Source organism: Hippocampus guttulatus, chromosome 1, assembly GCF_054856545.1.
Source record: "Hippocampus guttulatus isolate MCC_2025c chromosome 1, RoL_Hgut_1.0, whole genome shotgun sequence".
Classification (NCBI taxonomy): Eukaryota; Metazoa; Chordata; class Actinopteri; order Syngnathiformes; family Syngnathidae; genus Hippocampus; species Hippocampus guttulatus.
In genome coordinates, this window is record NC_141261.1 from 10,353,179 (window position 1) to 10,379,407 (window position 26,229).

The following is a 26,229-nucleotide window of genomic DNA, read 5'->3' on the forward strand; positions in this document are numbered from 1 at the left end:
AGTTGTTCCTAATAAAGTAGCCAGTCAACTGCAACTGAATATCAGACTACAAGCAAAGCGTGACGCCTGGAAAAATGCAAATAAGAAAAAAAAAAAACGAACAACAGTCCGATTCAGACACACTTCCTGGTGGTCAGAGGTCGCATGCATGGGTGGAGTGAGTCCATGTAGTCTGGTCTTTTCAGGGTGGGGCACTGGGGGTGGGACACATAAGGAAGCGATTATTTTGCTATATGATATTTGTAACAACACTTTTAGACACAGGGTTTTATCATCAAATGAGAGGGAACGCCCATCTGGGAATGTGAGCTGTTGAACCCCCTCGCGCATTCTATAGAGAGACTTCTTTGGCTCAAACACACACACAGACACAAAAGATGTGTGCAGTCTCTTTAATGTCACGTTACATAACGTTATGGGCACAGTGACGTCGAAAAGTGACCTTTTTAACAATATGCCATTTGTTGAATCCATTTTACTATCTATCTATCTATCTATCTATCTATCTATCTATCTATCTATCTATCTATCTATCTATCTATCTATCTATCTATCTATCTATCTATCTATCTAGCTAGTTGGCTAGCTAGCTGTCTATCTATCTATCTATCTATCTATCTATCTATCTATCTATCTATCTATCTATCTATCTATCTATCTATCTATCTATCTATCTATCTAGCTAGCTAGCTAGCTAGCTAGCTAGCTGTCTGTCTATCTGGCTCACAACCAGGCTGGACCTGAAATGTGTACACACTGTCTGTACAGTGGTTCGAGCTGTTCAGTGCAGAAGCTGGCTGGGCGGAGTGCGATGATTTACACTTCTAGGTGGCAGTTGTTTCGATAGGATGCAAGAGTACTCCTGCACATGAAATGGAGACATGAATTCTGAATGGGAACATCGTGTTTCTCTCTTGCGGTTGTGTTGACATTAGATGAGCATTCAGGCAAGTTTGGAACTGAGCTTCCAAAAAGGCCAGCATCTGACCAAGAGGATCGTGCGTTACTTAACGTAACACATTTTACAGTGCAATGGGGTGGAACATTTTTTTTCTTTCTTCCCCTCCTTATAGTGCTTACACAAGAGTGAATAAATTGTCTAAATCACTTTCTTTTTCACCCTGTCAGCTTCTTTCTTCCATGCAGACATTAAGGCCACCGCGTCTCCTCTCTCCCATCGCAACCCGCGTCTTCACTCTGTAATTGCTCCCAGAACCTCCTCCCTCTGACTGATGCCGAGCTGTGCTAGGAACAGAAAAAAAAAATTCCAAACTGAGTCCTCGCTGCGTTTCCACGGCAACAGGAAACACATCAGTTAATTTTGGGAAAAAAAAGGCCTCCGTTTCGGCAGGCTATTATTTTTACCCTTCCTTTGAGCACACACCATGGGCCCCGTTCAGAAGCCTCCTGGCAAAGCCCTGCTGGATTTGACACACCACATTTCACAAGTGTGTGCAAGACCACACCGCAGTCGCCGCAGTTGAGTTTTTTTTATTTGTGCTCGACTCCCATGGCGTCGAGCTGCTGCGAGAGATGTTTTTGGACACAATGGGCTCGTTTGAGTGTACAATGAAGAAAGTCCTTCAAGGCACTTCATAGTTAAGGACAAAAAGCCTGAAAAGGAGTGAGTGGAAAAATGACCACTGTCCGGTCACAAGGAATGTACGAACTGGCCAAGATGGTCTGGGGAAGAATCATCCATTGAGAGCAAAGTGTGTGAGAGGGAGCTGTTTCTCTACATGGCACATGATTGAAAGGGTCGGCCAATAACAAGACGGTTGCTTTTGACAAATTCATGGGACTTCCTCCTTTTTTTTTTTAAATTTGGCAACTCATCATTTCTTGCATCTGACATAAATGTGAACCATGTACATCCATTGTCAAATACACTGAAGCTGCTATGTTGAAACGAAATTTTAGTTGGCGATATTCTTTTAGCAAGCACTGAATTACGTTCGGCGGCCTAGTGGTCCAGTAGTTAGCGCGTCAACCTCACAGTGCAGAGAGGTTCAATCCCAGCTCTGGCCTCCCTGTGTGGAGTTTGCATGTTCTCCCCGGCCCTGTGTGGGTTTTCTCCGGGTATTCCGGTTTCCTCCCACATTCCAAAAACATGCATGGCATGCTGATTGAACACTCCAAATTGTCCCTAAGTTTGAGTGTGAGCGTGGATGGTATTTTGTCTCTGTGTGCCCTGCAGGCAACCAGTTCAGGGTGTCCCCCGCCTTCTGCCCAAAGACAGCTGGGATAGGCTCCAGCAAACAAACAAAGATCTCCAGCAAGGCTGAACAAATGCTAGATTGTTGTCTACAACCGATGCACTTGTTCATCATGTGAATGACTTGCTGTCGCGACCTCAGATCAAACATGATGCAACATATTTCAAGCATCGATTGGGCTGATTTGCTCAAGTAATGTCCTCCATGCTTCACGGGGTGTGTTGTTCCCTTGAGCTAACCGAATCCATCCAATCATGTGGGTTGTGTGGTGCTCGTCCTCGTTAGAGTTGCAGGTGAGCTGGAGCCGATCCCATCTGACTTTGGGAGAAAGTTGGCGTCCATTCTGGATTGCTCCACTGTCAATTGCAAGGCACATGTGCAGTAGACAAAGAACCATTTTATATCGAAGCAGCTGTTTGCAGTCAAAGGTAAGCTAAACAATTTCCGTTTGCCTAGCGGAACAAAAAAATAGTCTCGTTTACACAGATTACAGCCCGGTAATTCTAAAAAAAGAAGAATCTAATCGAGTACAGCTTCTTAAATGGACGGCAGCCCAGTAACTGTTCATCGACAGCAAATATATCAGGAGTAAGTAGTGCTGCAGAGTGCGCAGTAGAGAGTTATATAACTTGAAAAGCGAGATTGAAATGAAAAGTCATCCCTATTTTTTGGTCTGCATTGGTTTTCCCAGCCCATCTTTTGAGTGCCTTTTGAATTTGGAGTCTATTTCAGATGACCGACTCTTTCCTACCATATAATCACATTGCGGCTACCCAACGGCTGCCTCACATGAAATGAGACGTTTTCAATGGAGCGGAGGAAGCTTGAGGGAAATCCCTCTCAAATAAGGCTATCCTTTCTTTCAGGAAGTCCTCTTGTATACCTTTCGCCTGTTCGTCGCCGCCCTCAGACATCCTTAACGACCATATGCACGTCTGGAAAGCATTAAGTTCTCCAAAGTCTTTCCACCCCCTTTTTTTTTTTTTTACATTTCTGTCTTCCCATTCTTCTTTTTTTTTCCATGCCACGTCACTGCGGCCGCGTATGAATTTAATGGATCACAAATGGTGCAAAGAGCAGTGGGCTCTCAAGCTACAGCATGTGAGACTTTGCGCGACGGCCTTTGTCACCTCTACAATTCGCAGGCAAACACGCTCCTGCGTGGCTGCATCCCCCCCCCCCCCCCAGCCCCCCGTACCACATTTTGAAAGTGAGTGATACGACATGCACCGAGTTGAAAAATATCACATATGTATACGAGCTGCGGCATATGTATATGAAAATGCAAAATGACAATTTGGACGCCTCCCACCGTGCTGCTAAGATCTGCTCCAGGAATTTGTCTGTCTGGCAGTCAAACGTTGACATGTCAGGAGGTTACACCCTGACCCTTTTGGAGCTTGGTGCTCGCTGTCTTCTCATTTGGGCCACGAGGACTCAAAGAGGTGCTTTGTGGCTCGCTGATGTTCAAACATACAAAAATGTCAATGTGAAGAAAAAAAACGTTTTTATTGACATTTGGACTTCTCTTTCAGCAACGTTGTTATCCCAAATACAGACAACAGTTATGTCATTTGTCATAAAACTGACAACAATCTGTTCACATCACAGTTGTGTGACAAGAGATGACCTGAAGGAAAGAAGTTCAAATCCCAAAAATAAATAAAAACAAAATGCCAAGTTAACATTTAAGAAAGAGGACTCGGTGCAGTGAATTTCCACATCCACATTAGTTTTGAAAGTAATTTCTCACTGTTGATAAACAACCTGATTGAAATGAATGGGAAAAGTACCCATAGATGGAAGGAATGCTTTTTGTTGTCCTTTTTTCAGTAAATAGTACTTTCACGCTGCATCAGCAATACTCGCCCATAGGCTGGTTTGGAAAATTGGAATTAAATTGATTTGAACCAGTGCTTTCTCTTCCTTTTTTTGAAATAGAGAACCTTTTCGTCTCTCCTTGACTCGATGCCATTTTCCACAAAGCTGAAGCGAAGGTGCTCTTGGGAGATTTGTCTTTCCAAAGAGGCCCAGTCTCGAGGGGCTGCTGCTGTTTGGCAACAACGGCGATCTGCTGCGGGACCGTTTCTTCTGTGCCTCATCAAAAGAACCAGTTCGTATTATTTAAGCATGTTGCAGAGGAGCGCAAGAAAATCACTCCTAAAGTTAGCTGTATTCAAAAAAAAAGCAGGACGATGGGACCGATTTATTTGTCTGCTCTGTATTAAATAGAAAATGTAAATGGTCACAAACGGAAAACTGTGCCACCAGGTGGGGTACTGTCATTCCGTGTCAAATGCGTTCTCAATTAATTTTTCTTTCTGGACGTCTTGTCACTTGTCTTTTTGACTTTGGGAGTGGCAGCCGATGACCAATCACAGTGCAGGGAAAGGAAGAAGTTGACTTTCGCGGCCTCCCACGTCCTCTCCGCCACGGCTTCTCATTAAGACTGTTTACGCCGCGACTGCGGCTGTGTGCCAAGCGGTAATTATGCAGTCTTCTTCTCGCTTGGCTCTTATCGACCTTCCTGCTTTTTCTCCACGACTCCCCTCCAGTTGCGACTGCAGTTTACATTTTACAGTGACATTCTGCCACTGCTCTTTCTTCCCAGGGTCGTCTATCTTTCAGACGCCCCATGATTTAGTACTCCCCACTTCGCCCATTCTTCCCACCCAGAGCTTGTGTGCGGCGCCTTTTTTTTTTCTCGCTCATTTCGCCCTCCCTCCGTCCCTCACCCATTCCCTCCCACACTCTTTTTACCTTCAATCCTCCCTTCCATCGCTGTCTGACCTTCCAACTTGAGGGCTGTGTTCTGATCCAACGGCGCACGCCTCTCTCCCCCGCAGGAATGTGCTGTTTGTACCTAAACACAACAAGAGCACAGATAAGGACGTGTGTCCACAAGGGCAGCTGAAAGTGGGCCTTATCAGGGGAGCCTTAGAGGAAGGAAGGCAGGATTAGTCATGAAATTGGAGGGGAATTCCTGATTGTTTCCTGATTTATTCATTAATATAAAGCATCACCAAGTGGACTCTGGTTCCAACTCGATTGCTAAAATCGGTTGTGAAATTTAAAATCAGTGGGATGATAAAACAAAGGCATGCTTCATATTTTTCTTTGTTGAGTGATTTTCAAATTGTGGACATTTATTCACATTTAGGTCATTAGGTCAAAGTCAGGAGTTTTTGTTTGTTCCAAAGCTCCATTTTATTTCTCCAGTTTTTACTGCCATTTGATTTCCTGAGTCTGCACTTTCCATAACTGACTTTCTTTTGTCTTGCATTAATAACACAGATTCATTTTATCCATCCATCCATTTGCTAATCCGCTTACCCTCACGAGGGTCACGGGCGTGCTGTCGCCTACCCCAGCTGTCTTCGGGCAGTAGGCGCGGTACACCCTGAACTGGTTGCCAGCCTAGGGACAATTTAAAGCTTTCAATCAACCGGCTATGCATGTTTTGGGAATGCGGGAGGAAAATGGAGTACCTGGAGAAATCCCACGCAGGCACGGGGAGAACATGCACACACCACACAGGAAGGCCGGAGCCGGAATCGAACCCTGCACTTCTGCAATATAAGGCCAACATGCTAACCATTCGACTACCGTGCCACCATTTATTTGATCTCATATTATATTCATCCATTCATTCATTTTCCGATCCGCTTTATCCTCACAAGGGTCGCGGGTGGTGCTGGAGCCTATCCCAGCTGTCTTCGGGCAGTCGGCGGGGGACACCCTGAACCGGTTGCCAGCCAATCGCAGGGCACACAGAGACGAACAACCAAGCGCGCTCACACTCACACCTAGGGACAATTTGGAGTGTTCCATTAACCTGCCATTCATGTTTTTGGAATGTGGAAGGAAACCGGAGTACCCGGAGAAAACCCACGCAGGCCCGGGGAGAACAAGCAAACTCCACACAGGAGTTGAACCTCCACACCGGTACCTCTACACTGTGAGGCCGACGCGCGAACCACTGGTCCACCGGGCCGCCTTCATTTATTTTATCTCATATTATATTATTATTTTCAAAAATATTTTCTCAACTCCATCAGGGTGGACAAAGATTTTTATCTCTCAGTATGTGGGACATGCCCCATGTACAACGAAACACATTCAACGACTATGTATGATGTCATCTCACCCATTTTATTTAGTCAGCACTCTGTCGAGACGACCCTTACCCCCTGACTTATTTATCAACGGTTTACTGGATAACTAGAGTGGCTGAGCTCCAACGAAGAGCAAGCCGCATGGAGCTATTTCGTCACGGAGGTCTGCGCCAGTCATGAAAACGAGTCGTGTGGGCACATAGAAACTCTGTGGAAACACTTTGTCGAGGTTGACTCATTGACCAAAATGGAGAAAACAGCATACTTCCCTCAAAAATAGGAAATCACTACAAACATCCTGCATATTTTCTCCTTGATTGGCTTAACATCCCTGGGCTTCATTCTTCAGATGTGCAAATCGCCCGAGCCAAGCATTACATAACAGCATCAGGTTACACGCCCGTGCAGATGAGCTGCACAATGGGGGCTTGTTCTTCTGCCACTGTGCTCCGGAGACATCTGGATATTGTGCCATGGCCAACGAAAATGAACGGAATGCAGTCGAGCATTAATTCCTAATTTGGATTTACACCAAACTGTACACCTTTGTGTACCATGTTTAGATTTTCTCAAATAACTCTATTTATTTCCAGCACATGCGCTGGGCTCAACAGTCTTAACTGGCCTTCACTCAAGCGGCCTATAAAATGTATTTTATTTGACTTTTACAGTGATTTGAATCGTTGTTGTGCCACCTCCAGCTTTGATTTCACCTTTGCCAAATAAAACTTGAACTCAAAATTGGGCCACGGTATGAATAATTATGTGCTTGACTGTTACTTCCTGCAAGTCTTCCTCACCCAAGTGATCCAAACGTGATTGACGCAAGTCTCTAACTTTTTTGCTTTGCGTGTCATGGTTGCAGTAGGGGGCAGTGTGGTGCAGGTGTGCCAGGTAAAGGCTGTCAAAAGAAATACCGTGCAATATTCCTTCCCATACAGATGGAGTCTTCCTTCACAGAGCTCCAACTCCCCTACATTGCGAAATAGTCGGCCCCAGCCCCGCTGTGTGTAAGTGTCTTCATGTGTCTGCTGTGACTGATTGCATAGCGTTCGGTGTGTGTGTAGTTTGTGAGCGAGCGAGTGGGGAAAATATAGAGACATCCAGTGAAGATAACCAAGTAGCCAAGATTGTGTTTCAAAGCAGTGGGCCGGGGTGTCGGCATGTTGTTACTGCACTCATGGGGTCTTATTGGTCAGCAGGGGGAGCGAGCAACATGAGAGGTGTAGCCGCCGCGATCTAAAACAATGCCTCTCTGAGAAAAAACACATTCCAAATTCCCACATGCTGTGCAAAAAAAGTGTTGAATTGTTATCTCTCCGCGGCATACTCGGTGGGTAGGAAATAACAACTCTGCTCACTGCGCCGCACCTTGCTAAGCTCTCATACCTCCCAAAGCATTCATTCCTTGCAATTTTCTTCCCCAAATTTGTGTCTCACTATATCCTGACTCCTTTTAAACCGCTGACTGATCTTCAGGTATTCTCCTCCAGGCCACAACACGTGTCGTCAAACCCGTCTACCCGGTTTTGTTATCCCAAACAATTTGCTCTGTGGAATGAACTCTGGATCCTGCGAATCGAAAGCTGCTCTGGGACCAGATGCCTTTTTGGGACGACCCAATGGTTGTTCTTTGGAATGTTGACACTTATTTTGATCATTCAATATCATGTGAAAACCTGAAGGAGACTAAAAACATGAAGCACAGTCAAATAAGCCTGCTTGACAACCTGACATCATCAAAAGAAGATCATGAAAAATGCTCATGTACCTCCATCAAACTTTGCTCCCTCAGTCGCAGCAGGCTTCCGAAACGTATGAGATTCAAACACTTTAAGTACATTGAATGTTCTGTTTGAATAATTTGTCACTGCTCTGAGAAGCCCGGCTCATTTGAAATGTGGGCTTTTAAAAGTGAATTCAATCTAAAAAAAAATCCTCATTATTGTTCAAACTGACATTCAAAGAGTCTCCATTAAAGCGCTTTATATTGCCAGATGGTCTTTGGAACGAATTAGTGATGGTGTGTCCGATACATTTGATGTGTCTGATAGAATGATTATACATACAATAATTTTCGTGTTGAATTCTTTTTTTTTTCTTTCTCAACAGCACAGTGGCAAAATCCAGGCTTTGGCCTTCTTGTTTGAAGTTTACTTTGCCCTCAAACTTGCATGTTTTTTTTTTTTCCGGGCTATTCCGACTATTGGACATTACAAAATGCATGCAGATTAAGTTAATCGAAGAGTCTCAATCATCCCATAGATGTTAATGATTGGTTGTGTGCGCCCTACTGTAGGCCCGCAACCAGGCCATGGTGCACCCCGCCTCTCACCCAAAGTCATCTGGGATAGGCTTTTGTGCACCTGTGACAAAAAAAATGAGGTTAAGTGCTCCGTTTAATGAAGTAAAGCGGCCGCAAGCCTGATTATGATCCAAAAGTGTGACAGATGATGCAACTACACGCACACACAAAGTAGGCTTGGCGGATGTAAATTGTTTGTAGAGTCTGCCTACACCCATGCAAACCTTCAGTTTCTTTGGCTGCTGGAACTGACTGTAATGATTACGCAATTCTCGTTTGTGGAAAGTACTGTACACAACGGCCGCACTCCAGTCGTGGCAATGGGCTCTGTTGAAATTCACACACTGCACACACTCACAGTGTACACAGTGTGAGCACGGATGGAAATATGCGAAGGGAATTTACGTTGCCTTTTCCGAATAACACAGTTGCGCTGTGGCTACTGAGATGGAAGTTTTGGCTTGGGTCCCAAAGTCATTAATTACATGTACCGCTCATCGCTGTAATATTTGGCTATGAGTTGTACATATTTATTCATGACATGCAGTTGTTGAGTTGTAAGGCGGTGTGTGAATGTGCACTGTGGCGTGGATTAAAAGGAAGTCGTTCTAGGATATATTTTGTTGATGATAGCCAGCAATAGCTAGCACGTACTTGAAGAGAGCATACTGCAACTTGGGTTTTCGTCTTTTCGCAGCTTGTGAATTGCTAAATAGCTCATCAACCTTGCTTTTCGAGATAAGGCAAAAATGCAAAGTTGTGCAACGTCTTTCGAATGCTTTAATGACTGGGCGTCAACACATAGTCCAGGCGTAGATGCGCCGCCCGGGCATCCACAACAAGTATCAGCAGCAGTCACGTGATGGTCCGCACAAAGCGCCTTGTAGCATCACAAATGCATGCAGTGACGTCAGAAGAATTCATTGGATGGACATGTTAGCATGAAAATCTAATCAAATGAAACTGAGAAAATACATTCGAACCTCGTGACAACGTACCTCGAGGAACATAACAAGTCTGTACATTATAACGGTAGTTCGTTGTAGCCATTCCCAAGAAAAATGTCCGCCAGCTACGAAGTAAAATACAATATGAACATTTATAGAAAACAACATGAACACGTAATCCAGCATAAACACGTCAATTACAAAAACGTGCGTGTAAAGAAAATAATGATTTTGTAAGACATGAAACAAGCAACCGTAGCGTTCCTACTTCATGAAAACATTGAGTGAGCAATTGTTACCCGCCATAGGCAACTACCAGTGCCACCGGCGAAGCCAGCTGTCGTCAATTTATACGTTTTCTCGGCTGAGCTTTCTTTCGAAAGTGAAAGACAGCCTTTACAGACAGACAGATTTGCTTCCATTTACCAGACATGTTTTCAGAGCATGTGCTCAGGACTTTCCTCCGGAAGTACAACAGTGTATGAGTCGATCAGTAGCGTTGCTAAGCAACGGAGGGGAAAGTCGCTCTGTCCATTTTGTACATAAGCCGAGTCGCGGCGGCAGTTACCGGTACTTTTAGCCACGCTTTGTTGTAACGAAGGCGTTTTTGCTATTTTGTGGGAAAAATCTGGTCAGTCTCATGAAGTTTGAGTTATAAAGGTGTTGGTTTTAAGCAAAATCGGCAAATGGAAAACGAATGATGCGAAATCAGCACTGTAAAATATGAACGTTTATAGCGGTGAAAACGTAAACGCGGTTCGACCGTGTCACATTTGGAATTGTCTCAGTCGCACCAAGAAACAACCCGACCTCAGCGAACTCAAATTGACGTGAGTGAGAACGGTCAACCCAATCAGTTCACTGGCAGTGATTCTCAACTGGGGTGGGGTCAAAAACTGGCCCCCCTTATAGTTGGACACCGAGTAAACAATTGCCGGGGGTCTCTCGTTTACAAAGCCACCATCGTGCAAGGTTTTCATGTTACAAATAAGTTTGAACTAATTCAAGCCGTCAACAACCTCATTCGTCGGTCACTCCTCCAATTAAAAAAGATGTTCCATTTGAGAGCAGCAACATGGTGACGACTATAAGCGCCTCCGGTAGGAGAGCGTCTGGCGCAATGATTTTGAGTGCTATTTTGGCAGAATTTTACAGTAAATGGCATGTCACGCTCACTTCTTACAGTCATTAGTAGATGATACACCTATTTCCTTTTTTTTCTGCTGCTTGTCTACTCCTCCTCCGCCTCTTCCTCAAATAGAGAAAATCCAGGGCGTTCTTTTGTGATAATAACAGAAACATCTTGCAAAGATGTGGTCTACTTCTCGTCTAAACCAGCGGGAAAAGACTCCCTGTTTAGTTCCCGGTAGGCTGCTATGTCAGCTCTTCAAAATCTGAGCGAGGTTGCACCAGTTCTCTGTAATCCTTATGCCATTACCCACGTACCTTTCACACTGGGCAAGTGTAGCGTGCAAAGGGTTTAAGAATATACCACTATATAGCGGTATATTTGTCGATTTGACTGTTGATTTTTGAACATGGAGTTGTCATCTTCAACGTCCGCTTCTCAATAAGATGCTCAAAAATGAATATGTAAATGTGCAGTTATGTTAAATAGCATGAGATCGTGTGTTTTCAAAAGGGAAAGGTGGCCAATACCTTATCTTAATTGGCCTTGACTTTTATAAAAGGGCCTCGCCAATTAGAGGCAACAGAAAACTGTGTCAACCATCAAGCTCTGTTTACGTGACGGATTCTACTGAAAATTGATAACTTGCTCAGGGAAATAGTCAAAGTACATACTTAAATGTTGTTACTGGTTGCTGTTGCATAAACAAATCCTTAAAATTGTGCGTGACATGACTGCAAGCTTGTAAACACGAGATTAGCGTGGATGCTAACACGACAGCAGTTTTATCAGAACTGGAAACCAGACAAGAATTTTGTTGATAAAAACGAACGTTTTCACTTTTAGTAAGACACATTAAATTTGTTTATATGGTGTTCGAGAAACTTTAATGACAGAATTTGATTATTCCGCTGGACTTTTGAGATACCGTATACGTAAACATGCTCGTCGGATTTACGTTGGGCAACATTTGGGCTTTGTTGCAGCATCCACGGTCAAATTTTACATGTCACAGTTTTTTCTTTGAAATATTGTCGTTGTTTCTCAAGTAGCACTGCTGACATGTATAAAAAAGTTAAATATGCAAAGAACACGTGTGTGTGTGTGTGTGTGTGTGTGTGTGTGTGCATGTGTGTGAGCATGTGCATTTTGAAGGGCTGTCAAGAGGGCGAACCGACTGCACTGGTCCATGAGTATCTCTTTGTTATAACAGGTGAACTTACTTTGAAGTTTGCAGTGGACCGCTAAAACATATGTGTTCACATTCTCGTACACACACACACACACACACACACACACACACATACACACACACACACACGCACCACTCCCTTATTGGTCCTCTCCCAATGGGTCAGGCCCACTAATTCACTCCAAATGTCCGACAGAATTGTTGACCTGGGTGTGGTGTACTGGGAATAAATCGCACTTATGTAACACATGATAAGAACAAGTAAAGCAAGTCGGAAAGGAGTAATGTCAAAGACATGAATGTATCATTGATAATTGAAAATAAATTGAACAATACTACACTAACAATACTAGTTTCATGCCTTGTGATGACATTGGAATTGGAGATCCCGTGATTATACTCAGAGGCGTCACAACAAGAGCCCACCTGTGGTTTTGTGTTAGTTGTGTTGACCTTGAAAATAAAAGGTTGCACCGCAATTCAGCTCAGGTTTATACGTGCCTTCTTTATGTGGACTGAAGACAAGTGAGGAATTAGGCACAAATTCTTCCCTCAAAGCCATAAATCAGACTCAGGGTGCACACTAAAGCTCTTGTTTAATGAAGCGCTCCCTTCCATCATTTCTTCAAATGCACTTTCACTTCATTCCCAGCCCTTTGCATGTCCGACTGTTTGTACGACCTGCCTCAATGTTTGCGTGAATAATCACACCGGATCACATTTTATGTACTGATTCTTAATGTATATATGTATACACACACACACAGAAAACATATGTATATATATACAGTATATATATATATATATAATATACAGAGAGAGAGAGAGAGAGAGAGAGAGAGAGGGAGAAAGAGAGAGAGAGCGAGGATGGTCATAAAAGTAATCCAATTGTTGGCTTCATAAAACCTGTTTTACAACAGGAATGTTGAAGTAACCCTTTTAATTGTCTTAAAAGTGTACAAATAAATTAACATCTGATAAGAATGCTAACTTAAAACCCATTCTTCACTTGCAAAGGTGAGTGGTGTAGCAGATAAACATCAAACGACCAGCACGCAACAATGCTTCATTTCATCTAGCACTAAAAGGCTGTAAAGCTTGATGATTACGGTACGCTGTTATCTTTGATTTTGTTTTAATGCTGTCGCTGTTACTCTAGTTGGTTTTGTATCATTGGGTAAGCTTGTTTCCTCTTTTTTAAATTTGTTTATGAGTTTATATTGGCGGTGGCCAAAGTCTAGTCCAGATTTTTGTCCCCCAGCATATTTTGTTAAAAAAAAAAGGAACATTTCCAGGAGGATTAGGGCCATATCGCAAAGAAAACAAAGGATATGACACACGGTTGACATGATCAATGTTACAAGATATCACATAGAAATTCATACCTTTGTTATTTTTTTACCCTATTTTGGCAGACAAGTACACATGCGCACGGCAAAAAAATGGGTGCATCTTCACTTTTGTACCGCAGTGTGCCAAGTATTTTTGGCATGTTTGTGAATTTGACAGATCGAGTTGCACCTCGCTAGCCATTCAGGCTACTTTTTTCTTTGACATGCCCCTGGTGCATCTGACAATTAGGTGAAAATAGACCAGGTGGAAGCAGTTCTCATTTGTGGCCATCTACTAAAATACCAAAAAAAGAATATCCTTCAACTTTGTGTTGTTAATCTTGTGCTTGTTGAAGTCGAAATCTTTGGTCACGTCTATGCCACCCAACTGTGATGTTTCCCCCAAATGTTTGGTGAAATTTTTTTGATGAAAAAATGCCTCATCTTTAGCAGTTCAACTCTGCTCTATCTCGCACAAATGCAAAGAGCGCCTGCATAGTGTCCAGATGAGGCAAGTCTGCAGGGAGACAGTTTAATGTCGCATCGGGAACATGTTTGAACTCCCAAAACACTTCCATAAGATTCGTCTGAGAGCTGTTTACTTGTTGGCAGGATGATAAAATGTCACGTGGAATTCTAACTTCACCGGCCGTGGTCCAAGTTTGGTGCGTTCCAATTTGCATTACACCATCGATGTTTAGCAGTTCTGCTTAGATTAGCAGCTCCATGGATGCGTGTAACGGACGTCATCGGATGTCATTCACTACCGGCATGCGATAATACCTCTGATCGTTGAAGAAATCAATTCAGTGAGCGAATTGTAATCATTATCATCTTTGCAAACACAATTGGAAGGTGCAACATCACACACACACACACACACACACACACACACGGCTCAATACATCATGGGAAAATGGAGGTATTGCAGTTGATTGAACATGTCAATGCCATGTGCAAACTCCAGTGAGTCTGTTTCTGTTTTCACATGTCCAAGCACGGCATACTCGGGCATGTACTCCATACAGCCCTGATTTTGGTGCAAATTGGTGATGCAGTGCGGATTGGCCGCGAAAACACCACGGTCCAACCCACAAAGGTGCACAAAGGCGCAAACGTCCCATTACTACCAGTGCAAAGTCCAACAAAATACCAAATGAGAGAAAACTCCACTCATGTGCAGTGTAAGACTGCCCTTTGTGCTAGATTTGCACCTGGAATGAAAATAGGGCCCCAAGTATTTACTATAGCAAATCTCTATTCTTTATTGCCAAATACAATTATCTCAGTTTTGTTTTGGTTTAGCCCCAAAAAACATTGGTACTTCTAAGTTACTAATTTGCTTTAGACAGTGACACAATGTGACAACTGAATTCCTATTATTTTGGGAACATTAATAAATATAGCTGTGACAGGCCACTGAAGCATTTGACCCAAGGGTAACAGACAGATTGAACAAAAAGGGTGCAAGAATTGACCCTTGAGGGACCCCACGTGTCAAGGAAATTTCAACAGACTCTAAATTTTCACTGGCCACAAAATAACTCTTTGCCTCAAAGACCTGAACCATTTTAGAACTGTTCCATTTAAACCTACACAAGTTTCCAGACTGCTCCGCAGCATATTCTGATCAACTGTATCGAAGCCTGCACTGAGATCCAATGAGACTATCAGTGACACCTTCTCTGCATGGGTGTTCTATCTTATATCATTTCATACTTAAATAAGAGCTGTTTCTGTACTGTGATGAGATCAGAAACTTGAAATTTATCAAAGACTCTATTTATATACAGGATTTCTCAAAGATGATACCTACACAGGTGGTGTAACATTCCCTGCTGCTGCCTTTCATGCAGATGGTGCAGATTTGATTGACAATTAGTGGCCCGATGTCCAACCATGGCTAGTCCTAAATCCTTGATTTAAAAAAATGAGTAGGTTGTGTTAGGAAAGGTGGTCTGAAAACTGTGCCAAACAATTCATGCGAGTAACTTGCTGTTCGAACAAGCTGAAAGTGGCAACAACAACACAAAATTGCATCACTGTTTTATGTTCATATGCAGGACTCCATCTTTGGACTTTGGCGGAGGTCCGCACTCAACTGAATGCCATCGTTGTTGCCAGTTGCAAAATAGTTTGTTGCCCTTGCTGAAACAGAACCCATTCCATTTCACTTTTCAAATGCATGAAGTGTATGTAAAGTGTGTGGGAAGGTAAAGCCCTGGTGTCACGGAAGACAACATGTTGTTTTAGCCCGACCTACAGCTGCGCTGCCCTGTCGTCTTCCCCGAAGCCATCCATCCTGCAAGTCCTTTCTCCTTACACTATCAGTGCACCTCCGCCCTTCTGCAAGCACTCCTCTCCATGCCTAATGACTTTCGCTCCCGTTTTCTTTCCTCCTTTGCCCCTTTTGCACATTCCAATGCTCTGTAGTCATCATCCAGGCCCTGACTGCAGCACAGGGGTTTACTTTGCTCCAGTAAACCATGTTCTGGACAAAGACTCTCCGGTGTTACTGTGTTCACTGTTCCCCATTTAATATCACAGAATGAACGACCAGAGATTCAATAAAACTACAGCAATTCAAGGTTGTTTTATTCGATTCACATATTGTAAAAGTGTTTATTTGTGAGCTCCTTTCCCTGTAGTTGACAAACAGGGGAAGCCTCATCTCCTGCTGCACATATAACTCCTCTTTTATGAGTCATTCTTGGTCGGGAGACGAAAACCAAGATCATGATTGAGACTTTACTTTTTGTCTTTTAATTATTATTTTTTCCAAGCAGAAGCCATGAGTAGATGGGTCATAGCAACTTTATTTCCGTATTGAGCATGCCGCTTTAATCACCAGCCAGTTTACACAGTGCTTAGTTGTTTGAAGGCTTTAGAAAATTGAAGTTAAGGTAGTGAAGATAAATAATCTGTTTGAGTGAAGACAGTTTCTTAGCATGGGAAAGCTTTGAAAATCCAGGCTGAAGTGGGAAGTCAGAACAATCGAGCAGGAAAGGAGAACATGGGCTATCGGTGTCATGCATCTTATTGTGCCGGTGCCAAGGTGACACACCTTGACGTAGCACAATAGCCTTCCAAGTTGCCCTCACACGACTGTATTTTTTTGTTCCTCCAGTCCCAAATTTCCATATCACTCCAGAACCACCATGAAAAATTCTGTACCATGAAGCAAACAAGCACACCCGCCCACAATGTCCTCGCTTACCTCCATCTGCTCTGGAATAACTTGCACCCCCCCCCCCCCCCAAAAAAAAATCCTGTTTGTGCTTCTGTTTTATTTTCAAGGCACAGCTTTGTTCTTTGACAGCGAACCATGTGGGGAGGCCATTTGGAATGATTCACATTTTTCTCATAGCACTGCTATCATCTCTTTCTCAGTGAAGGCTGGCTTCAGAGTCAGTGTCTCAACAACCAAACAAAATGTTTGTTTGATCATCAATGCCGTCAACATTAAAGCTCATCAGTTATCCCGAACTGTGGTCTCGACGGGGCCAAATGATGCCAAAGGTCTCGTTATGGCCATTTGATTTGTGTAACCACCTTTTTTCCGCATGTAACTTGCAAAAACTGGAGACTATCCCTCCATTCAATCCGTCACCGAACGATAGACAGAAAAAACAGTCGAAGTAGAGTGTGTATTTGGAGTGTCTCATTTGAAGTCTGCTCACCACTTCATGGTATCCATGCAACCAACATGGTGCTCCTGATTATCTATTCCTGGCCAAACGTGGCCCAGCACTTGTCTCTATGAGACAAGAAAAACAGAAGAAACAGTATTTACGTTTACGTTTCTGTCCAGATTAAACATATAGTAAATTTACTGCCTGCTGGTTGTAGCTGGTGTATCCCTAGGCTACAATTAGTCCCTGAATAAGCACGCACACAATACTAGAATCTGTGGCTCCCCAAAATTAAAGAAATGTGTTTTTTGTGATGTTTTAAGTTTACAGTATGTAGAGGTAGTAGTTTATGCTTGTTTTTAGTTTGCTATATGTAGCCCATTACATCCGGTGTACATTAACAAAAAAATAAAAAAGACACCGATCTTTTTTCCATTTTCCACACATAATATGCATGAGACGGGGTGTCCATATTAACATAAGCTGATCCAAATAAAGTTTGTTGGGCTTTGGCGGGGCTTCGCAGTGCTCCTTAGTTTTGCATTTATGTTACTAAGTAATGCAGCGCGCAAAATGACCGGTCGCACTTGCTTTTTGAGAACTAAAAGTTTCTGTGTTTCAATCTTTGTCGGCTTGACTATTGATTCATTTATATTTTATGCTCGACCTACGGGGGTATTTTTTTTCCAGCCAACCTCAGTGATAATATTTCGGTTTCACATTGCTTATGTGGGACTTCAATGAGATCATGGCTAACTTTGTTTTTCCGTACCCTAATATTGTACTGTACACGAAAGCGCTACAAAGTGTGGTGTTCAGACATGGTCTTTATGTCCCAATATTTGCGCTTAGAGTATGCCACTAGTAATCAGTGGCTAACATTTTTGTATTTCCATTTGGATTACTATTGTGACACCAATACCCACAATGCAAACACTGCACTCACACTTTTGCAAGCGTGCTGAAGCACAGTCACGCCCAGCAAGTATGCAAAGCAAACATGACGCGTCACACATAATTTTCACGAAACGACAAGAAATGTGACACCAAATGGGTCCTAATCAATCGCAGATGGCCTCCTGAACCCTTGCTGAATGCAAATCAATCACACAGCATTTGGTAGTCACATGAAGCTTGTTCGGATGCTAATCTTCCCGTTTCTGTGACATGAGTGATGTTTGTGAGCAAGGAACATTCTTTTTGAATGACATGCTGAATTACAGCTCGTCAAAACGGCTTCGGGCTGTTCATCGTTGGGAGGGTGGAGGAGAGACAGGAGGGCGATGAGGAGGCACGTCTCTCATTCTACCGTTGTCGCGGGATGTCCGTAGCGACACACTGTAGCAGCTGCTGTTATTTCCTATCCAAGCAGGCGTTGCACCAAATAAGGGCAAAACAATAATATGAATATTGGATATTAACAACAGGGTGGCGCGGTAGACATGTGGTCAGCACATGACGGTGTGGTTAATCTGTATATCTGCGTTTGAATTTCTGCAAGGGCTCTTCCTGTGGAAAATGTGCATGCATCTTGTGCGTTTGTGAGCTTTCCCATGTTAAATTATGGCCGATTGAATTCGAGATGATGAATTCTATTAATACACACAAATTTGGGATTGAGACATGAGGAAGCAATTCACATAGTGACTCATGGCCAGACTCAGAGAGTTTACACTATGCGGCATTAGGACAGTTTTCCACAAATGAAAACAGTTCCCAGGTGCCTTGTTACAAGGTCTGAGATCAGGATCAATAATGACAGCACATTTATCAACCTTTTGAAAGTCTTCTTAAAATGGGGCAGCTCACAAACAAATGAATGGTGATGTAATTTCACACGTGATGATTGGGAAGCCATTCCAGAGACCCAATAACGTCTACACAAGCAATGAGCATTTTTGCAAAATACGTCCTCTTTAAGGGTTACTGATTTGAAATAATCTTGACTTGTTTATCATCCCTCTGACTCATTTACGGAACCGGTAATGCCAACTAGGTTCAGAAAACTCTCCTTTGAACATTCCAGCTGGAACGTCACACAATTTGGTTTTCCAGGCTTGACTCCAGCGTGGCTTTCCTTTTTCCCGGGCCCTTTTCAGAAGCACCATGAAGTCTTTTCGGATGTTCTGCAGTGACATTTAAACTGCATACACTGGTACCATTGTTCTGTCCCGTGACTCCATTGATCAAGAGACTTTTGTCACCCAGGCCAACAGTGAACATCGCGTCGTAATCTGTTCAAGGGCTTTACTTGAGATAATGTGATCTTGTCAATTTCTTTTGAGATATCATCTGTGTTGTTTATACTTGTTCTCACATGATATCTGCAAGTATAGATGAAGTCATTATCCCCAATTTTCCTGCCCGGAATAAATTCTTTCACACTTAGCTGTCAGAACAACTTCAATTATACTGCTTGAGATAACTCAATATGTCTTTTTGGTTTGTAAACGCAGATGGTCTAATTTGGCTGCTTAGCACGCAATTAACTTTGTCTGCAGTGCGGCAGCATATTTTGGATGTAATTCTTTCTGTTAAAGAGATCCAACAGCAAGCACTATGCTTATGATCAGCATAGAAAGTCCCGTTCAATCTGAACGTACAATTTGGATCCGATCTGGATGAAACCTTGGCTGACCCTAATCTCAATGATAACAATATTAAAGTTCTGGTTTAATAGATAATTTTAGAAACTCAAAGATGCATGTTTGACAAGATAGGAGGAATTATGAACAGTTCAAAATAGCAGTCACTGTTCGAACAAAACCTTCAGACTTGTGATGGAAAGCAAAGTATCAGGAAAAGTCTCTTCTCAATGTATTCAGTGTTAATCACACACACACACTTTAAATGGTTGCAGGTGAGTGCTGACTCCCATCTGAAATGATTTTAAAATGTGATTGTTTCATTCAAAGCAGAGCCACAGCCCAATTATAAGAGGGTGTGCACACTTATGCAACCACATTGTTTCTGTTGTTTCTATTTTTAATCCACTCTAAAATTCTTTTGATTGAGTTGCCTATTTAGAGGTCACATTAATAGTCAAAACCATTTTGGAAGCAATTTATCTTGGTCTCCTTTTTTTCCTTCCGCAAAGCCTGGCATTTCAACCGGGGTGTGTAGACTTTTTATACTCACCGTACAAATCAAAATAGCATTTTCACTCCGCTGCCACATGCAGTTATGCATCGAACAGTTAAGTGTGGCACACATCAGCCCGTAGTGGCTCTCCATGAACCTCTCTGAACAATGAGTACATAGTCTACAGTATAAAGCATGACTCAGCATTTTCTCCCAGTTACATAACACTGCACTTATGGATTGTTGGCATTATTCTTGTTTGTTTTCCCAGGCAGATACCTCCCCAGGAAAATGTGACAATGATGTTTTGTTTTAAAAAAAGATGTTATGACCTTAGGGATAGATGTCTACCGTCACCACCAGCCGCCTTAGTTGGTTAACGACTTTATGGGTCTGCGCAAAAGAGACTTTTGTGCGAAGGAATTTGATCAGCAACACATTTACGCACTTCTTTGACCCTCAGGTACACATCTGAAGGCGACACATTCATAGACTTCCCTTTTCTGTTAAAACATTTGGTGTTTATTTGTCTTTGTATTGTTCTACAGCCCCGAGGTACTGTTTGGGTTACAACACAGACATTCCTCACACCATTAAAAAAAAAAAAAAAAAAAGTTACAAAGGGAACACTTTAGCCTCCGCCCTTCCCAAGTATAGAGATCACAATATTAACGTGAATTACGGACAGCACTGCCGACTGGACATCAAATCTCCATCACTCTATAGCTATGCTTCATACGCCGTGGTTCTTTGTGTATCCGTATCCATAACGACTGCACTCAAAACTATTTCCACGGCAGTCATATATGCCTCTGCTTTGGTCATCAGAGCTCTGTGGTAAACCCCGTTGCCATAGCGACCCTGGTGTGGTAACGGGTAAAGTCAGAATGGTGGTGGGCGGGGAGAGAGAAAAAATCTACGCAAGGAGAGCATGGGAGGACAAAAGTGGAACATGTGCTGTGTGTTAACTATAAATAATCAGTCTTTGCGGACTCATTATGTTTTTTCTTTTTTCTTTTTTTATAAACAGGAAATGCAGTTTAAGAGCGAGTGAGCAGTCAGAATCAAATGAGGAAAGCAATGTTTTTTTCTTATGTGGGCACCACTCATACCATCAGGTTTTTTCCACGGAACATGTTGGTTTTCCCTCTTCCTGCATTTCCTTCTTTGTGTCCAAATCCAAATTGTGCTTTGATTGGCTCAAGACGCAGCAAGGAATTGGCCTGGTATGAATCACAGCTCCGTGGCATCCGTATAAAATTTTTTATTAATATTGTATTCCATGTGGACTTGAAAACTATTTGTTGACTTTTAAAACATGTCTTTTACATTGCACATCAAGTGTTGTTGTATATTCTGGCGACAGACAACGTACGCTTATTCTAATGAGTGACCTGGGAAAGGGTTAAATGTGACTTCCTCTTCGATGGCTTTTGTTGTCCTGGTGACAGCAACAACACAGGGCTACAAGTCTCGTGCTTTCAATCAGTACGTTTGTGGTGGAAGTGAGTCGAGCATTTGAAAACAACTGGGGGTGGGGGAAGCATAAGCTAGCTCAAGTCTGCTCATAAGAGAACGCACAACAGCAGTTGAACAAAAATTTATGGGCAGGATATGTTACACTTCAAAAGCGCCACGAAAAGACATATGTGAGCAATTTTCGCAAGAGGATGAAATGTTGTCTCAGTCAATATCGAAAGCAAGGATAGGCAAGCTGTTGCGCTCAATGGCCACATTTCATTTAAAGACAAACAGATGGGACAGCTCATTTGGAGATGAGTTTAAAAACACTCCTATCTACAAAATATAATTTTAAAAATAAAAATAGTCATCGAAGAAAAAAAAAGAATTCCCATTGAGTTAAATTGTAACTAGCTATCATAAATCAAGTAATTTACAAAAATACATTAAAACACATAGAACAATTTATATATATTTTACCAATATTTTGATTTCATTTTTGACAATAACTTAACCAAATTTTATTGCGATAACTAAATAACATAATAGGGCGGCCCGGTAGTCCAGTGGTTAGCACGTCGGCTTCACAGTGCAGAGGTACCGGGTTCGATTCCAGCTCCGGCCTCCCTGTGTGGAGTTTGCATGTTCTCCCCGGGCCTGCGTGGGTTTTCTCCGGGTGCTCCGGTTTCCTCCCACGTTCCAAAAACATGCATGTCAGGCTGATTGGACACTCTAAATTGTCCCTAGGTGTGAGTGTGGGCGTGGATGGTTGTTCGTCTCTGTGTGCCCTGCGATTGGCTGGCAACTGATTCAGGGTGTCCCCCGCCTACTGCCCGGAGATGGCTGGGATAGGCTCCAGCGCCCCCCGCGACCCTAGTGAGGATCAAGCGGTTCGGAAAATGGATGAATGGATGGATAAATAACATAATTAACCAATTCTTAAGGAGGAAAAAAAAACACGCTACGTGAATAAAAATATAACAGGACTCTTTATATTATGCTCCATGGGCGGGATTTAATGAATTTGGCAAATGTAGCCCTGATCTGAAGGACTATCTTGAACTTTATCTTAAATATTAGCAAGGCCCTCTCACCTTGCCCCCCGCCACCCAAAAATCCTCCAAAAATGACCAAACCCTCAATCAACCAATTTGACTCTGTTACCACCCACCTCGTCAGAGCCTCATCATCCGTCATCGCCAAGCAAATCATCGGTTCGCTTCTCTCACCACCCGTCTTTGTTCCATTGACTGTCAAAACAGCTGCAAAAAAAATCCAACACTTGAGAAACCTGGCGTCGAGCCGAACACTCTTGACAATTTGCGCCTGAAGCTAACATACCATTTATATTCACAATCCTTGAAAAAAAGTCAGCAATTCACCTGTTTGAACAACTTTGATATGGTTTCTATCCACCGCTGGGTCCAGAGATTGAAATTACTTGTTTTGCTTTTGAGGTTCCACTCGATTAAAGTGTGCACATTACGACTAGATCCTGAAGTGAACACGGGTGTTGGATACAATCCGAAAACAAAAGCTTCCTGGGCCTACGGAATGTGTCTGTGTCATGCCATTCTAACCTACTGCATTATTAGAGACGTACCTGCCATTCCTTTGCAGGATGTCGAGCTGTGCGTGTAGATAATGACTGTTGTCTTGTGTACTCTGAAAGAAAAATGGTGTGTTGAATTGGCTCAATTATATTTTGATCAAGTGCCTGCACACAATAGAACCCCCGGCTTTTGATAAGTCTTTTTAAGTCAAGTCAAGTCAAGTCAACAGTATTTAGAGAGCACTTTCAAACAGCCATCGCTGCATACAAAGTGCTGTATATGGAGTAATTTAACATGCACAATAAACAGTAAGACAAATCGGTAATAAAGGCGGTAGAAAGCACCAAACAGTAAAACCAAGAACAAATCTAAGTCACGCTGAGTCGAATGCCAAAGAATACAAGTGAGTTTTGAGGAGGGTTTTGAAGATGGGCAGCGAGGAGGCTTGCCGAATGTTCAGTGGGAGGTCATTCCAGAGAGAGGGACCAGCAACAGAAAAGGCTCGATCCCCTCTGAGCCTCAGTTTAGTTCTTGGTACTTCTAATAAAGTCTGGTCCACAGACCTGAGGCGCCGGGCAGGTGTGTAGGGGCGGATGAGCTCAGAGAGGTAAGGTGGCGCGAGATTATTCAGAGATTTGAAAACAAATAAGAGGATCTTGAAAATAACTCTAAAATGAATGGGGAGCCAGTGAAGGGATGCCAGAGTAGGAGTTATGTGCTCCCTCTTACGAGTACCAGTCAAGAGGCGAGCAGCGGCATTCTGGACCAGCTGAAGGCGCTTAATGGAGGACTGGCTGACTCCAAAGTAAAGGGCATTGCAGTAATCGAGTCAGTTTTTTAGTATATATCTACTAAGAAACATTTTTTTTTAAAAACGAAATAAATAAATCATCTGGCTCCGCGGCCTGGTGGCCCAGTGGTTAGCACGTCAACCTCACAGTGCAGAGATACCGGGTTCAATTCCAGCTCCAGCCTCCCTGTATGGAGTTTGCATGTTCACCCAGGTACTCCAGTTTCCTCCCACATTCCAAAACACTTACCAACATGCACCTATTGTTTAACAGCATCATTTGACCATTACATTAATTCCTTATTGATTATATTTGGCGGGGGGGAGGGGTTATTATCGAATATTGCATTTAAAATCTGAAACGCTGAATGTTAAAACAATGAGCAATGAAGGAAGTCGAAGTTAAAGTCTGGGTCAAAAGCATGTCAACATTTGTTTCTCCCACCCAGTGTTACTCCCGACTGAAATATCAAGTTTGGGATTACGCTGCATGCTGTCATTACATCACTCTGAAGGGAAGTTCTGTTGAATTCCTCCAAAGACATGTCATGCCTGAAATGATTCACTTGCCAGAAAGTGTCACAGACGCAGTTTCTACACACCAATGTTGGGAAAATGTGCAAAACTCGCAGGAACCCCAAATCTCCACTGAATGATGGAGTTGTGTCTCATATGAACAAAATGTTGAGTCCAACATTGTCACATGATTAAAACTCACGGTTGAATATGGAGAATTGGGCTGCGCCCGTCTGAAAAACATGACACATCTTGCCGAAAAACTAAATTCCTCAAAAGTAGCTCCTACGTGTCAATCACATAAGAGGTCAAACATTTTTGGCCTTTGTAAGCTATCGCGTTTGATGTAAGGTGAGAGAGAGGACACTTGACATGACATTTGTTGTTGTTGTTGTTGTGTTTATTTATTTTTTGTGTGATTTATTATCACTTCGATGATCAATTTTTTTGCTACAGGAGGGCTTAATGTTTTGGAAAAAAATACGAAGTGGATAAATAAAAAAATAAAGATTATGATTATTATTAAAAGAGCTGATTGATTTGTGGAAGCATGGCGCACTTTTGAAATGCACTTAATTCATTTTCTTACAAATACATTTTTGGCATCTAGGGCTGTTTTTGTAGACAGTGCCTGCACGCTCGGTATAAACCAACTCAAAGCGAGTCTAAGTTGTGGCACAGGTGGTATAGCGTGATTATGAACGATCAGGGTGGAAGGTGGTCTCCAAGTGCCCACTTCACAGCGGTGATCTGTGATCGCCGTTGCAAATTATCTTCAACTCTGCTTGTATTTTGCACGCTTTGATGTTCCACATGGGCTCCCGTGAGTCTATTTTTGTTTCTGCAAAATCAAAGAATGTGTGCGATTCTCCCGGACTTAATTTTAAGGGAATGAGTGGAACCACTTTCCAAGGCAAGGAAATCAGTTCCAAGGCAAATTGCGTTCACTCCCACAACGACACACACGCCCCTTTCTACCTGCGCTTATCTACCAAAGTACCATAAGAAAGAAAAACTCCATCCAAGTGCACAGTTAGACCCCACAAAAACAGGGTCCGTTATGGCTCATTCAAGGCCAAAAACTACTTTCCAGTCCAGGTCCCCGCCTAACGTTTTCACCTCCAATATGTACCCAAAACTTTCCAAAGAGCCTGCTGTTCTAGAGGAAAGTGTAGTAAACGCGTTCCATGCCATCCAAGAGGGAGGGCCCGTTTATGCAACAACTTTAATGGTGTACAATGTTCAAACACGCAACGCAACACAATGGGGCCTTAAAACACAAAGGCTGATTATGTGCATGGTGATTACAGTGTATCCTGACAGGAAGGGCTGCTGGACAACCTGATGTTATTGTTAACTTGAAAAAATCCAATCAGGTTGTGAAAAAGAAATCCACCTAATGTGTTCATTGGCACTTGAAGCAAAAAAACACAACACTTATAACGGTTCCTCTGAGCCTGTTCTCCTGAAGAAGAAAGAGTAATACAATCCATAAAAGACATACATATTTTGATCGAAGTGTTTTAAATTGCCTTACCAAACCTTTTGGGGGGGTGTAGATCTGGATAAAAGTGCACATATTTTGCTGTTCTAGACAAAGAGCATTAGGGCCAAGAGGAGAAATGACCCATCAGACATGCAGACAAAATTGTTTTTGCATGTCTGACTGTTTTGACTGACTTTGTAAAAAAGTCCCACGTGACTGTAACTTTACCAGACAGGCATGTTGTGGTGGTTTGGCCCAAGCCGAAACACTCCACCATTCAAATAGTAATAATTTAACCCCCTAAACATTTTTTAAATTAAATATACTGTGGCTGAAGGACTTCTTTTCCAAATTTGCCTGAGTTTTTCCAGAAGGATATTTCCATTTGTCATTTTGCAAAACTGCTCATCCACATGTGGTGGGCAGGATCCAGGCTGATTGGACGAGTCGCTAGTCAAGTGCACATCAAGTACAG

At 42.7% G+C, this 26,229-nt stretch overlaps 1 protein-coding gene across 3 annotated transcripts in view; it reads right to left on the reverse strand.

The window, feature by feature from the left end:
* Positions 1-653: 653 nt before the first annotated feature.
* LOC147210340 (uncharacterized) overlaps positions 654-26,229 on the reverse strand; it is a 39,156-nt gene continuing 13,580 nt past the window's right edge. The window contains exons 3-6 of one of the 3 annotated variants that reach the window (XM_086108859.1): positions 23,013-23,074; positions 22,581-22,671; positions 4,977-5,079; positions 654-1,240 (exon numbers count right to left, since the gene is read on the reverse strand). In XM_086108859.1, coding sequence (XP_085964985.1) covers positions 1,193-1,240; positions 4,977-5,079; positions 22,581-22,671; positions 23,013-23,074 — 304 coding nt within the window. In that variant the 3' untranslated portion in view covers positions 654-1,192. Of the gene's footprint in view, positions 1,246-4,976; positions 5,080-20,537; positions 22,283-22,580; positions 22,672-23,012; positions 23,075-26,229 lie in introns of those variants that run through there. The other 2 variants (XM_086108851.1, XR_015100674.1) reach the window with 2 other exon arrangements.